We start from the raw sequence: 16,453 nt of genomic DNA on the forward strand, positions 1-16,453 counted from the left end.
ATGACACATTGGCTGCGTTTGACAGGCACAGTGGCTGCGTTTGAATGCCACAGTGGCTGCGTTTGACGGGCACAGTGGCTGAATTTGAAGGGCACAGTGGCTGCGTTTGACGGGCACAGTGGCTGCGTTTGACGGGCACAGTGGCTGTGTATGATATGCACAGTGGCTACGTTTGAATGGCACAGTGGCTGCCTTTGAATGGCACAGTTGCTGCGTTTGATATGCACAGTGACTGCGTTTGAATGGCACAGTGGCTGAGTTTGACAGGCACAGTGGCTGCGTTTGAATGGCACAGTGACTACCTTTGAATGGCACAGTGGCTGCGTTTAAATGGCACAGTGGCTGCATTTGAATGGCACAGTGGCTGCGTTTGACGGGCACAGTGGCTACGTTTGAATGGCACAGTGGCTGCCTTTGAATGGCACAGTGGCTGCCTTTGACTGGCACAGTGGCTGCCTTTGACTGGCACAGTGGCTGCATTTGACGGGCACAGTGGCGGCATTTGAATGGCATAGTGGATGCATTTGAATGGCACAGTGGCTGCATTTGACGGGCACAGTGGCTACGTTTGAATGGCACAGTGGCTGCATTTGAATGGCACAGTGGCTGCCTTTGAATGGCATAGTGGCTGCCTTTGAATGGCATAGTGGCTGCATTTGACGGGCACAGTGGCAGCATTTGAATGGCACAGTGGCTGCGTTTGAATGGCACAGTGGCTGCATTTGAATAGCACAGTGGCTGTGTTTGAAAGGCACAGCAAATTACTTACAGGGTGAGGTCGAGGGTCAGGTCAGGTGCAGTGCAGTCACTCACACTAACAGCAAGGCAGGCTCAGGCCAGGGGCGGATCCAGGGGGGGGGCAACGGGGCAACTGCCCCCTCCGAGAAATGCGGGTGACAGTCTGTGACAGAGCCCGCCGGCGGGTGGCTCCGTAAGTTAGAGAGCTGCTGGGCGGCTCCATGAGTGAAAGAGCCGCCGGGCGGCTCCGTGAGTGAGAGAGCCACCGGGCGGCTCCGTGAGTCAGTGAGAGAGCCGCTGAGTGGCTCCGTGGGTGAGAGAGCCGCCGGGCGGCTCCATAGTGAGAGAGGGCGGGCTGCTGGCCAATCAGGGAGCCGGCGGGCGGGGGAGCAGAGAGATGACATCATCTCTCACTGCCCGGCGCCCGCCCTGCATCCCTGCAGTTCCCCTCCACCATGCAGGCAGCTGCGGCAGCAGAGAGATTACATCATCTCTCTGCTGCCTGTCTCAGGGACACAAGAGACCACCTTAGCAGGTGGCAAGTGACAATCTTCATCTGGTGACAGGCGACGTGGCAAGTGACAATCCGCAACATGTGGCAGGCGACGTGGCAAGTGACAATCTCCATCTGGTGACAGGCGACGTGGCAAGTGACAATCTGCATCTGGTGACAGGTGACGTGGCAAGTGACAATCCGCAACATGTGGCAGGCAACCTGGCAAGTGACAATCCGCAACGTGGCAGGCGACGTGGCAAGTGACAATCTTCATCTGGTGACAGGCGACGTGGCAAGTGACAATCTGCATCTGGTGACAGGCAACGTGGCAAGTGACAATCCGCAACGTGGCAAGTGACAATCTGCATCTGGTGACAGGTGACGTGGCAAGTGACACACTCGGGGCTCCCACTGATTCTGCATTATGGTGAGTTATTTAATTTTTTATAACAATGTAATAATAGTAATAATGCGCTTCAATCATCCTGACACCATAACAACCATGGTGCCGTGATGATTGAAGCGCCAACACCAGCCATTTCCCCGATAGATGTACCCCAAAAAAATATATTTTCTGGCAGTGCCCCTCCCGAGACTAGACTCTGGATCCGCCCCTGGCTCAGGCTTAGTCAGGCAGCTCTTCTCAGAAGTGCCTTGCTGTCCGCTCGCTCCCCTCCCTCTGAGCCACACTGAGTCTGAAGAGCTGGGTGGAGCCGAGCTAGTTTTCCAGCCATGGAGGTGGCGCGCTTTGAATGCTGGGGCAGCCGCGGCGCGCTCTGAATGCTGGGGAGGCCGTGGCACACTGGAGCCACGGCCTCTGACGTCACTGGTTGCTAGGCGCTGGGCGGCCGGCGATTCTAGCAACCAGTGCAGTCGAGTGAGCGGCGTGCTACAGCTTCAACACCCCTTCTCTTACAGCGCCGGGGTGCGGTGCACCCGCCTAGGATCGGCCCTGGTTAGAGCAGTATTCGCCAACCTTTTGGACCTCACGGACCACTAAACTTACAATTTTGAATCCCATGGACCACTAACATGAATTTTTCATGCCTTATACACACAATGCTGTGGCTCTCTGCCCCCACACTCTGCATCACACTGCTGCCTTATGCCCTGTACACATGATCGGACATTGATCGGACATTCAGACAACAAAATCCATGTTGGCTCAAACTTGTCTTGCATACACACGGTCGCACAAAGTTGTCGGAAAATCCGATAGTTCGGAACGCGGCGACGTAAAACACGTACGTTCGGACTATAAACGGGCCTGCTCTCAAACTTTGTGTGTCGAAAATTCCGACGGAAAAAGTCAGATGGAGCCCACACACGATCGGAATTTCCAAAAACACAATCCGATCGCACTTTTTCCGTCGGAAAATCCGACCGTGTGTACAGGGCATTACACAGACTCACCATTGGATCTTACCTCCTTATCCATCCATGTGCTTGAGCTCCGTGCTCCCTCCCACACTCTGTGATCAGTGCTGCCATTGGAAGTCCCCTCCTTCTTCACCTCCCGCTCTCTGCACTACTCCTGGGGCTTTTCTCTGTGTTCACAGGAGCTGGAGGAATTGGGTATCAATGCGTTCTGATGGCATTGACAATAACACTGGAAACAATATTGGGCGGTATACATCCGCCACAATGATTTGCGGCAATACCCCTGGGGACCACCAGAGTTTTCTCTTGGACCATCAGTGGTCGGCAACCGCTGGGTTAGAGCATCTATCGGGTTAAGTGCTGCGTCCCTTTTGGGGATATTTGCCCTTATTTCCTGTCAAGACAGGGAAACCAGCAAAAACAAAAACATTTTAGTAGAGTGGGAAAAAGTGATTGACAGCGATTTTATTGCTGTCTGTGTCTTCTAAACCAGAAATATTAAAGTGTATGTAAAGGCCAAATAAAACATGTGCAGTACATCTGTCAGAAACCATGAAATCAGACCGAGACAGAAGTACAGTTAAATAACACTTGTTTAATAATAAAAGAAAATAGAACAAACGTAGTCAAAACATAGCCAGAGTTCAGGAATTGGAAAGGATAGTCAGACAAGCCAAATGTCTGGGAGCCGTAGATGAGCGTAGTAAAACAGCAAGCAGGATCTGGAGCCAGAAGGGATGTCAGCCAAGCAAGTCTTTAACAGGAATGCAGGAGTCTCTGTGATGTTGACCAAGGTGAAGGCAGAGATCCTCTGGGCTGGACAGCTTAAATAGACAGGACTGACGAGAAGGATATCATCCACAGCTGAGTAACTGTGGAGTGATAGGAGTTGGCAATTAGCCGACAGCTGAGCGGCCAGCTCAGAGAAGGAAGGGCTGAGCCCAGTCCTGACAACATCTCTAGGATACATGCACATTTCCCTGCATTTTTTCCCATTAAAGACTGTGCAAGTACAGAAAATACCTGTTGATCTGTCAGAAATGAATTTACCTTTTAATTTACTATTGTGGGCTGAAGATTCAGAACTTTTGTGAATTGAGTGATTTCAGCTCTGCCTGGTCTTTGGCTAATCTAGTCCATCCATTCAGAAGTATAGGCACTTTATTTCCAAATCAGAGGCACTAATTTGTAGTCCCATGTAGTGCCTTACACTAGTAAATTTTCAAACAAAATTTTTCAAACAAACATTCGTGCGAACATTCGTATGAAAATTCTTAGTACGTTTGATGACTTGACAAATGTTGTTGGAAAGTACTTCAGATTTATTTTGGAATAAATGGACTTTCCCGAGCACTGTTAAAAATTCATTCGTTTGGGAATTTTCTATCCTGATCCTTCTAATTTTCTCATTACTATGGTCAAAACAAATGTCGATTTTCCCCCACTAATCATTCGAAAATTGAATGAATGTTCTTAAAACAAAAACATTTTGAACAAAATCCTATTAGTCTATGGCCAACTTTCCATAGACTCTTTGAGATAACATAGAACATCCTTTCTCAACCAGGATTCTATGAAACCCTAGGGTTCCTCCAGAAGCTACTAGGGGGGGTTCCTTGAGTAATGAGCAATTTCTGTCTCTCAGATAAATAATCACTGATATCAATGATCTTTTTAGCTGTCTGTAAGGAGTGGATTCTTCCCAATGGCCACAAATGTAAGGATCATTCTTTCAAGTAACCATTAGTGGCGGCCCATCCATTAGGGGGAGCCACGCCACCCCCTATATGAATAATGGATAGATTCATGCATAGAATTAATCTATCCACAGCTGCCGCGGCCACCCCCTATTCATGCGTCGGGCCCCTTTCAGGACGCCGGGCGCCTGCATTACAGCGGCAGGTGTGTTTTTTGAAGCACCTGATTAGAGCCATAGGCTCTAATAGGCTTCAAAATAGGGTGGGCTGAGTGCTCCTTGAGCCCAACCAGGTGTTACAACAGCAAATGAGTATTGGAATATCATGCACAGCACGGAATCGAAACTGGGCTCAGGTAAGTATAATGCCGCGTACACACGGTCGGACTTTCTGACTGGAAATGTTTGATGTGTGCTTGTTGTCGGAAAGTCTGACCGTGTGTATGCTCCATCGAGCATTTGCTGTCTGAATTTCCGGCCACAAATGTTTGAGAGCAGGTTCTTAAATTTTCTGCCAACTTCACTTTGTTGTCGGAAATGTGTAAACAAGTCTGTCGCACAAAAGTTCACACATGCTCGGAATCAAGCAGAAGGAGCCGCACTGGCTATTGAACGTCCCTTTCCTCGGCTTGTTGTACGTCACCACGTTCCTACGTTCGAAATTTCCGACAACATTGGTGTGACCGTGTGACAAGTTTGAGCCAACATCCTTCAGAAAAAAATCCACGGTTTTGTTGTCGGAAAGTCCGATCGTGTGTACGCTGGATAAGGGTGGGCTGGGGGAAACTCCTCTGCACAACAGGTTTTTTACCTTAATACTGAGAATGCATTCATGTAAAACAAACCTTAAGACTTTAATGTGTGTTCTATATGACTGATACTATTGCCTCATGATGTTGGGACCTGACGCCATATGCCTGTACAAGTTCAGTGATCCCTATAACTTGTAGTACCAGTTTGCTTCTCTTTGTCTACGTGTAAGAGTCAGAACAGAATTTAAATTCCTTTTGTACTTATTCACTACAAGCAGTGCGGTCTATAGCAGAAAACAGTCCTAACTGTCATGACTTGAAATGGTACATGGATATATTTCTGAGATTGTTTATGTTACATTATTTCAACAGAGGTCTATGAATGACATACAGGCTGTTCCCAGTTTCATCCGATACGCTTTCCTATTGTAATCAAACTGCACTCTTACACATAGCATCGCTCTTAGCTAAACACGTGCTTTGTATCGTTCTGTTTGACAATCTGGCTTAGGTTTTTATAGCATGTTCACAGTATTTAAATACACATACAAATATTGGTTCTTGCCACTCTGCATTTCTTTTTATAGCCTGTTCTGATGTTTGCATGATTTACTCACAAGATACCAATGGGATCCCCAGGCATTTGTATTACAATTTGCATGTTTTGTTTACAGGGCTACTTACAAACCATATTGTAATTTGTTTCTTACAAATCATTTAGTTATATACAGTACTTGGCATCACTATTTTGATTGGTTCATGCTTTCATTTGCATAGTTACATATATGCTGTTGGTATTTGCATTGATATTTGCATAAGTACATGGCTGATAACTAGGCTCATGTATACAGGCATGTCAGGGGCATACAAGCTAAAATTATTAGAAGCCAAGGTGTTGTGTACAGCTGGCCATAGACATGAATGGCTTTTGCATGTTTAGTTATGCATCGGTACACAGAAAACCTGCGTATGGACACCAGTGGTGGCTGGTGCTGTATATTTTGGGGGGTGGGGGGTGGCAATCAAGACACCCGTCACCACCCACCCCCCACTCCCCGGTCGGTCACTCGCTCATCCGTCCCCCCACCAGCCCCACACTTACCCCATCTAGCAGCTTCGTCTTCTTCCTGCTTCTCCTCCTCCTCCATAGCAGCAGCTTCCTCCTTGGCGACTTCACCCTGCATCTCCAGGTTCACGGCAGCTTCGTCCTCGGTGGCTTCCCTCTTCCTTCCTTCGGTGGCCAATACAATCGGGTCTTAAGACCCGCTTGCTGATGGGCTGGGAGGTGAATCAGGAAGACTATAGTGAATTAATTAGCTATTGTCATACAACTGGGTGGGCTCAGGGCGCAGTGCTCTGTGCCCCAAGCCCACCCTTTTTTGAAGCCAATTAGAGCCCCGGGCTCTAATTATATGCTTAAAAAAAAATAACCTATTGAAATCCATGCATCTGGCACCCTGCATGTAGATTAGGGTTGGACGCATGGATTAGGGGGGCAGCCCCCCAATGGGCGGGCTGTCACTAAAAGACACATTCCTTGAATGAATAAAGTCTGCATTCGGAAAATACTTCAGTACACTACACATGGTTTAATGCAAGTACTGGAATGTATTCAAATAAACTATGAATGTCTATGGGCGGCTGTATGCAGTACCAATGCTTCCAGTGTGCATTAAAAAGTCAGAATTTTATGTTGTACATCTCCAATGCGTATGTATGCCTATAAGAGGAACTGAACTCTGGAAGCTGTTCCCAAAAAAGACAGGCTGAGGTTAAAGGACAAGTCTCAGCATTACCTGCGGTCTCCCTGCAGCTAATCTTTTCCCCATTACCGACTTACTATGCCTGGTTCTGCACTGTGTGTCTCTGTGGAGGCAGCCATCTTGGTAGAGGCAGGGCTTTGCTTCCTTGTGTAACAGCCTCTGGCAAATAGAAAGGTGAGCAGCACAGTAGTGACATCACCAAACCTCACTTTGAATCTTCTGAGACTAGCAGCCAGAGGCAGCAGTGCTTTTGATCTTACTCTGCTAATATACAGCTACCCAGGTAGCAAGAAAAAACTTGCCACAAACTTGTGGCAGTGTTGAATTGTAAGCCTGTTAACTTGCTGCACATTTTCACTGGCAAGTTGTACACTTGCAGAGCACTTGAAGCACAAGTTCTAGTTGACACTATTCCAACTTGTAGCAAATTTGAGTGGCAAGTCTATAGCAAGAGAAAAGTTGCACAGGTGAGTCTACAGCAAGAGCTCTGTAAGTCTACAGCAGTGGTTCTCAACCTCAGTCCTCAAGTACACCCAACAGGCCATGTTTTGGGAATTTCTCTTAGAAAAATAGCTGTCCAAAATACCAAGCCATTAACTCTAATTTAAACCACCTGTGCAAGATAAACGAAAACCTGCAAACATGGCCTGTTAGGGGTACTTGAGGACTGAGGTTGAGGACCACTGGTCTATAGCATGAAAATCCAGCCACAGTGACCCCTGTGGTGGGATGACTATTGCACAAACATAACTGAGCCATAACTTGCAGCAGACTTGTTTGCAGAATGTTTGCAAAGAAAGTTGATCTGAAGTCATGCAAGGTGGACTTGCTGCAATTGTGCAACAAACTTGTGAAGCTTGGCAAGTCTAGCAATAGCTTAGCAAGTCATTTTCAAACTTGTAGCACAATTGCTTGCTATTTGGGTATGAGATTGTAGGCACCCTTACGTGTCACAAAGCGCCAAATGTAGATTTTTGTGTTTAGGGTTCACTTTAAAACAGCTAAAACTATTTATATAAGAATTAAAATAAAGTGGTTGTAAACCTCAGACATGAAATATGCACAAAGTATGCCCTTCTATAGTGTGTACTTGTCTCAAAGCACTACATATCATTACTGCTTTGTTCCTCTGCTATCAGCAAGAATCACTTCTGACAAGTTTTTCTGACACCAAGAGAAAAATTGTGACAGGGGAGGGAGCTCAAACAGATTGCCAGCCTCAGCTCTGTTCCTGTGTGCTGTGTGAAGGGGTGTGTGTCACTTCCCTTTAATCAGCTCTCATAGCCTCACTGAGCTCTGCAGAGTGCAACTTCAGCCCCCTTTTTTCTGAACATTTAGACAAGCTTATAAATTCAGCACAGATGTACGGAAGAGAAAAAAAAAATCTTGCCCAAAAAAATACTGACCCTGACCCAAACACTAACCCTGGGCTGGCACTGACCTAGATCAGACCTTGATCAAGGTATTTTTTTTTATTTTTTATTTTTTTTATTATTATTATCTTTTTTTTTTTTTTTTTTTACACGCAGTTTTTTTTTTTCTCTTTGCAAGGAGATAGAGAGATACAATGTATCTCTCCCCTCCATTCAGAGAAAGAGAAAACATGGGGGTGGGCTTCACAGTGACTAATCACTATGATTGCCAATCAGAGGCTATTACAGTGATCAGGTGATGCAGAATCTAGATTTCCCCATCATTAGTATGGGGCTCTCAGTGGGACCCCATGAGCTGGGAGCGCGCTGTGCGGCTCCATGCAGCCCCATGGAAGAAAGCCCAGTCCAGTGGGGCCGTATATTTGCGTACACATGGTGCCAAGGGATCAAAGGACAAAATAATGCATAGGTGAACCTCTCCCTTTCCAATGCAGGCTTTACTTCGCATCCCCTCCCCAATAGCATATACTCACCTTGCATATATCCAGCCCCCACACTGTCAAAGGATTTATTTCAGATTTTAATGTTGTACATACAGTAATAATAAGAAAAATGCTGGAATAAAGACCGCTCCTTTAGCCCTTTGGTATCCATCCACATATAGTTCTTTTCTGCATCACCAGAGCCTTTTTTCTGTATCAGCCTTAAAAGTATTTTTCATTAAGGCTCATTAGTTGTTCTTTTCAGGAAATCAAACAGACACATACTTATTTACATATTTATTTAAAAATAGTTATTCTTTTTTAAACACTTAAGAAGAAATTTAAAAAAATACATTATCCCTAAGGTTTTACTTTCATTGCAACAGTAGTTTAAGCACATCTAAACCCAATAACAAAAATGTAATATATTGCAGCTTACCAGTCCTTAGATGTGGTGGCTGCATTCATATTCAATTTACAGGTTTTTTTTTCCTTTATTTTCACCTGGTGATTCTTTAAACAATACACTTCCTGTCCTTCATGTCTACCCTAATTTCTCCACTGAATCTATGGTGACAGCCATGGATGTCACACAGGTTGGACTTTAAACACATCCGCCTTTACTCATCTCCACTATATGGTGAATTGATGGGATTAGAAAATGTTCTTTGAACTAGCTTTCAAGCTCACAGGAAGTGACAAGGACACTGCATTTCTGGCAGGATCAACAGGTATTTTCTGTACCTGCTGAATATGTTGTTAGCCTGAAAAATTAAAACTACATCTAAGGACTGGTAAGCAGCAATATTCTATATTTTTGTTTTTTGGTTTGGATACGCTTTAAAAGGTATTCAGTTTAACATTTGCAACTTCAGTAGTGGCAAGTACAATATAGATAAGGCACAGAATCGCAGAAAGCAGGAGCAGGGGTTGTTATCCAGTGCAATAGCATTCTATACAGAAAGTAAGCTGTGTGCTCTTCCAGAGGGGTAGGAGTGACTTCCCTCTCCTGCCAGAAACATAAAAGAGTTGGGCACTCCTGTCCTTTCACCAATCAGGAACTGCCTTGTATTTTTGTCAGTGAATACTACATAGGCTCTGATTGGGCGAGGTGAAGAGGAGGGGCAGGTGATGTCAAAATGAGAAATTGCTCCTACCCCTCCGGCATAGGACACAGATTACTGTATGTAAGGAATACTACTATAGTAGATTATGGCAGCCCCAGCAGCCATATAGTTATCGCACATGCAGGGCCAGTTTTTACCAAGCTGGGCCACAGTAAGACAGGCCATACACGGTGTGAATTTCTTTCCTGTAACCATGGGTTGCAAGAAAGAAATTTGCACGATTCCCCCATCAACACAGGTGGTGTTGACAGGGGAATCAGCAATTGTCTTCTTCTGGCAGGGGCAGATGGGGGAAGACAGTGGTTACTGCTAGCGGCTACAGCAGGGGCTATAGCAGGGAGTAGCAACAATCACAAGGGAATCCAGCAGGCTGATTGTACCCAAGTTGATCGATCAATAGACTTGGTACATTCTGCCTGGCCATTAACGGTTCAAATGTATGGCCAGCCTTAGTCTTTTATGTCACATTATTTTTGAAGTTCTGGTTTAATTTTACAGGTTAGATTATGTTTTAGAGTTCAGACGAGAGGAACATTTTTTTCATTTTTCTTTTTTTGTTTTTGGCACCCAAATGTCCTGCATCGAGAAACCAACGTACCCAAAGAAACTGGTAAAGTAGTAAAAATGATGCCATCTCTATGTGACATCAGAGTCCCAACTAATAGAAAAGATCGTTCCATAAACATGACTGATCGTTCCATCCTAATTCTGAGGCTGCTCAATGCAATGTCTTTATCTTTGGAAAACAACAGTGATCATCCTGAGATCAGAGATCAGATGACTGGGAGTTGGGGGCTTGCAAAAGTGTGTAAACATACAACTGTCTTTCAGTTAACCGGCTGATTGAATAATAATCCTCACACGTACATGCGTAGCCTTAGTGATTCCTGCTCAGTACTTCTTTGTTAGTCCATTAGTGTTCATGATAAATTATTATTTTAATCCCGTAACCAGAGTAGTAGATCATTGACAAGGAGAAAAGGTTGTTGTTTTCCAACTGAAAAAGGAGACACATTTTAAATGCAAAAGTATTTCTCTTGTAACTGAAGCCTGCTTTTCACTCTTCTAGTTTCATGGCTGTTCTTTTCTATTGCTAAATGGGCAAGCCCACCCAAAAGTGACATATATTATATGGTATTTAAATTTATAATGATTATTTTATCCCCACTGATCCCTTTCACCCTCCCTGATGTGTACATGTAAACAAACAAAAACAAAAAAATCAAACCTTAGACTAGGATGGAATGGTCTCCAACTTTAGCCCAGGCAAGACTCAGCAGTGTCCTTCTGAGATGGATCTTTACATTGGCCTTACCCATTATAGTTCACATTGTCACATTGCAAATGTACAACCCAAGAAATGCTGGAACCTTCTCTGGCCTTTTTTTTTTATTTTGTAATGTTTACAAATTAAGGAGGGTGGGAGGGCCAGTGATACCAAATTATTCATAATTTCAGTTCCGCTATAAGTCAAAAATGGAAGCTCGTGAATTGAATTTCTCCGTTGCTTATTATTATACCCTATGGACTCTAGAAATTTCTCAGAAGGGTCTGCACTCCACACCTGTTCTATTGCAGAGTTTCACTCATTCCTGTGGGAAAAGTCCAAGTTCTCTCAATGTATCCAGCATAATGTGATTTGGTGAAATTAAAACTTAAACAGGGAGAAGAAGACACTTCAGGAGGAAGATGGTCCTTAAACACAGATCAAGATCTCTCCACTGCATTCCTCAATATATGTAAAAATCTCATGGATGAGTAAAGTGGATTTATCGGTATCTTTAGCCTGCGTGAATTAACTCCTGACATATCACAATAAACATCAACAGCATCATTTTTCAAAAGGCTCTACCTTCTAACATTAAAAACCAGGCTGAAATGATGGCATCAGTCTGCTGCAGGCAGGAGGAAGCATTTCCTCAGTCCCACTCACTCCTCCAGTGATCAGACTGCAACACTGGAATTTTGTATTTAGATGAAAAGCTGCAGCAGGGGCTGAATTTTGAAGACAAAAACTGCACAGGCACCAGGATTTTGTCAAGACTTTGTTATCTTTGAGTCTGCATCTCAGTCTGGGAAAAGAGATGCTGATTCTGGACAATGGCTAAACAATGATTGATCCATCCTTCTGGAGAGAAAAGCAGTGAAGGCATTGTCGTTGGGAATTCTGTGTAAGTATTATACCTATACATCACTTAGCAAGAAAAAATATATTTAATGCTAGGTCCTGCCAGCATATGATTAAAACTATATCTTCTGGATGGGCTCTTACATTCATTTTACAATGTACTTAATACATTTACCAGGCCAATGAAGGTTACTTGGCTTACAGTGCAAGTATGACCTATGTTAGGGGCCTGTGCATACGAGTCTTCATAGTCTTAGCACTGGTGAGGCAACAGGAGAAGTCATTTCCTACAGAAGTCTCTGGTTTTCCTACATCAAGTCTTAGTTTTCCCCATAGGGGATATCCTCATAGATGGAGGAGCACAGGCATCCCATGGAAAAGAACTGGTCTTGTTTCATCTATGGTACAGCTTTATTATCCCATATTGATGCAACTTCTGCCACAAGTGCATTTCCATGAGCATGTCATGATTGGCATAGAATTCAAGTTTTTTCTTTTCTTTTTCATAATAATGGTCTGAGTAGCGTTTATAATTAGAGGTGATGAATCCGTATGCATCAACCTAAAGAGAAAAACAGACATCATGATCTGAATAGAAGATGTACAGTATATGATATAAGAACGACATGCACTGGGCTTCTCTTTACCTGATCACAGGTATGAAGGGCAGTCAGCAGCATCAGTCCCCCAGTGCTTGGCATATACAAGTAGGCATATTCTGTATCTAATATTTCTGATTTCAGGAATCTGTGAGAGGCACAAACAGAATAAAGCTGAAAACATTTTCCTTTGTTGCAAGTATTTACAAGAATTAAAACGTAACAGTTACATGATTTAAAGGGGTTGTAAAGGCAGAAGTTTTTTTTTTATCTTAATGCATTCTGTGTGCACCAGCCCCCCTCTGCCCCCCTAATACCTAACTGAGCCCCATCACTGTCCAGCAATGTCCATGAGTCCCTCGGCCATCCGGGACTCTCCCTCCTGATTGGCTGAGACACAGCAGCGGCGCCATTGGCTCCCGTTGCTGTCAATCAAAGTCAGTTAGCCAATCATGAGAGAGGGGGGGGAGAACTGCAGCTCCGTGTTTGAATGGACACACAGAGCTGCAGCTCGACTCGATTAGGTACACCTTGCTAGTACAGGGTTGGACCCCCTCTTGCCTTCAGAACTGCATCACACAGTTGCTGCAGATTTGTCGGCTTTACATCCATGATGCGAATCTTCTGTTCCACCGCATCCCAAAGGTGCTCTGTTGGATTGAGATCTATTGACTGTGGAGGCCATTGGTGTACAGTGACCTCATTGTCTTGTTCAAGAAACCAGTGGTGAGATGATTTGAGCTTTGTGACATGGTACATTATCCTACTGGAAGGAGCCATCAGAAGATGGGGACACTGTAGTCATAAAGGGATGGACATGGTCAGCAACAATACTCAGGTAGGCCGTGGTGTTTTAACGATGCTCAATTGGTACTAAGGGGCCCAAAAGTGTGCCAAGAAAATATCCCCCACACCATTACACCACCACCACCTGCCTAAACTGTTGATACAAGGCAGGATGGATCCATACTTTCATGTTGTTTACGCCAAATTCTGACCCTACCATGTGAATGTCGCAGATTAAATTGAGACTCATCAGACCAGGCAACATTTTTCCAATCTTCTATTGTCCAATTTTGGTGGGCCTGTGCGAATTGTAGCCTCAGCTTCACTAGCTGACAGCAGTGACACCCGGTGTGGTCTTCTGCTGCTGTAGCCCATCTGCTTTAAGGTTCAATGTGTTGTGCGTTCAGAGTTGGTGTTCTGCATACCTTGGTTGTAACGGGTGGTTATTTGAGCTACTGTTGCCTTTCTATCATCTCAAACCAGTCTGCCTTTTCTCCTCTGACCTCTGACATCAACAAGGCACACAACTGCCGCTCATTGGATATTTTCTCTTTTTCAGACCATTCTCTGTAAACTCTAGAGATGGTTGTGCGTGAAAATCCCAGTAGATCAGCAGTTTTTGAAATACTCAGACCAAACGGTCTGACACCAGCAAACCATGCCAAGGTTCAAAGTCACTTAAATCCCCTTTCTTCACCACGTCAAGATGCCTAAATGCACTGAGTTGCTGCCATGTGATTGGCTGATTAGCAATGTGTGTTACCAAGCAATTGAACAGGTGTACCTAATAAAGTGGCCGGTGAGTGTCTGTGCGCCTTATACTACGCGTTTGCATTGGGGTGTGTATGGAGATGACAGGGGAGCTTCTATTTATTTATTTATTATAGGTACTTGTATAGCACTGTCAATTTACACAGCGCTTTACATATATATTGTACATTCACATAAGTCCCTGCCCTCAAGGAGCTTACAGCCTAAGGTCCCTAACTCACATTCACACATACACATACTATTCTGGACAGGAGCCAATTAACCTAACAGCATGTCTTAGAAGTGTGGGACAAAATTTTATTTGTATGAATTATTCTTATCTTTTGCATTATTATTTTTATTTTTTCCTTTTTATGGAAACATCAGGGATCTATTAGACCCCCAATGTCACTCCTGCCTTCACTGCAGCTCATCAAGCACATATTATGGGGGGGTGACAAACTTTCAGAGCTCAGTAAAAGTGATCGAATGGCTCCAGAGCTGCCTGAATTACTTTAACATGAGAGCCCTTTGGCAACTCTTCAAATCAATACCAAGTTCACAGCTGAAAGTATAGTTTCTGTTATAAAATTTTCCAAATAAATAATCTTTTTTTCGTAAATGTAGGTCAAAATGTATTAATTTATAACCCAAATCAGTGTATATTACTTAGTCTGTGTGAAAGTTGTAGAGTCTAAAATCTATGGTATATATATTTGAAACTCGATTTGTCCTGATGTACAGACTATCTATCTTAATTCTTGAGGTTCTAAAATGCCAGGACAGTACAAATACCCCCAAAATAATCTATTTTTGGAAAATAGACAACCCGGGGTATTTAGTAAGAGGCATGGTGAAGTTGTAACTTTTTGTCACAATTGTTTGGAAAATTAAAACAATATATATTTTTTTGTTGCACAAAGCTGTCATTTTAACAAGTAATTTATCACACACAGCAAAGGCATACTTATAATTACACCCCAAAACTTATTTTGCTACTTCTTCCAAGTATGGGGATACCATAAGTGTGAGACTTTTTCATAGCCTAGCTGCTTAGATTGACCCAAAATTCAAGGAGCACCTTCAGAAATAGGCGCATAAATTACACATCTACTTTTCAGACTACCTATCACATTTTCAGAGGCCCTGAAGCACCAGAACAGTAGACACTGTAACTGGTGTGGCAGTGATTATGGACAATATAACTATTGTGGTGGTGATCAGGGTCACTGTAACTGGTGTGTTTTTTTTATTTTATCACCAGAGCAGTGCAGTGTTACCATACACTTTACTATTCTGGGGGGGTGGGGGGTTATCAGCATTTTTTCTACACTGCGATTGCTTATTACAGTGATAATCACTGTAATAATCAATCAGTAAAAGACAGTGTAAAGGTTTCATTCATTAAATCTTTTTTACTACTGTGATGCTGGGACTGGTCACAGCTCTCACATGGTACAGGGCTGCTGTGATTGGCCCTAGTACCATGTGATCGCTGTGACCAATCACAGAGCTCACATGGTAGTAAACAATGACAGCAGGTTTACTACTGTTCATGTGCTCGCTGTGATTGGTCACATGGTACTAGGACCGATAATAGCGGCCCGCTACAATGATCGGTGACACCTGTCTCCCAGTTGTGCTCCTGCATTGCCACCCTGTCACACATACCCCTAGTGCAGACTACAAAGGGCTGTGCCGACACACACCTTACAATGCATTAGCAAACTAAATGTCATTTAGGTATTGTATATATCTACTGTAAATGTTACTTCCATCTAGAACCTTTTTTTAATGAAATGCATGAAGATTTTGTACATTTTCTCTATTTAGGTTTGTTCTATGTAAAGCTTTAAGGCTTTTTCCTTAATGCATTCTATGCATTGAGGTAAAAAATCTTCTGTGTTACAGGATCTGCCCCCTTTATACTTATCTTAAAACACACAGTCTGTGTCTAATAGATGCAAACTGAGCGGTTCAGGATGATGTCCACATGAGTGCCGCCATAAAAAGCAGCTTTCTATGGTGGAGCGCTGGTTGGGGACCCCAGAGGAAGAGGACCATTGCACAGAACAGGTAAGTATGATATGTTTATTATTTTAATTAAAAAAAAATAATTTTCGCACATGCTTTTGTTATTGATGTGAGGACTAAAATGTACTCTGGGCTGTTAGTTCTTACACCCCTGCAACGTTTCAATCAGAAACAGAGTGTCTGAAAGAAAACTGCTTCTACTCAGCTCACTCTTTAGAAAATCCATAGAGCTCTGAGAATCCCACATTATTTGAGTACACCACATTAAATGTTCAGATATAAGACTTTATTTTAAAAACTTAAAAGTGTTTCTTAATCAAAATAGGATTAACTCAATATATTTTTTTAT

At 43.6% G+C, this 16,453-nt stretch overlaps 1 protein-coding gene across 1 annotated transcript in view; it reads right to left on the bottom strand.

The window, feature by feature from the left end:
* Positions 1-8,964: 8,964 nt before the first annotated feature.
* Positions 8,965-16,453, bottom strand: part of ST6GALNAC2 (ST6 N-acetylgalactosaminide alpha-2,6-sialyltransferase 2) — a gene marked incomplete in the record, with an annotated part of 79,680 nt that continues 72,191 nt past the window's right edge. The window contains 2 exon segments of the mRNA XM_073606204.1: positions 8,965-12,497; positions 12,583-12,682. Coding sequence (XP_073462305.1) covers positions 12,330-12,497; positions 12,583-12,682 — 268 coding nt within the window.

Source organism: Aquarana catesbeiana, linkage group LG12 (genome assembly GCF_042186555.1).
Source record: "Aquarana catesbeiana isolate 2022-GZ linkage group LG12, ASM4218655v1, whole genome shotgun sequence".
NCBI classification, from domain to species: Eukaryota; Metazoa; Chordata; class Amphibia; order Anura; family Ranidae; genus Aquarana; species Aquarana catesbeiana.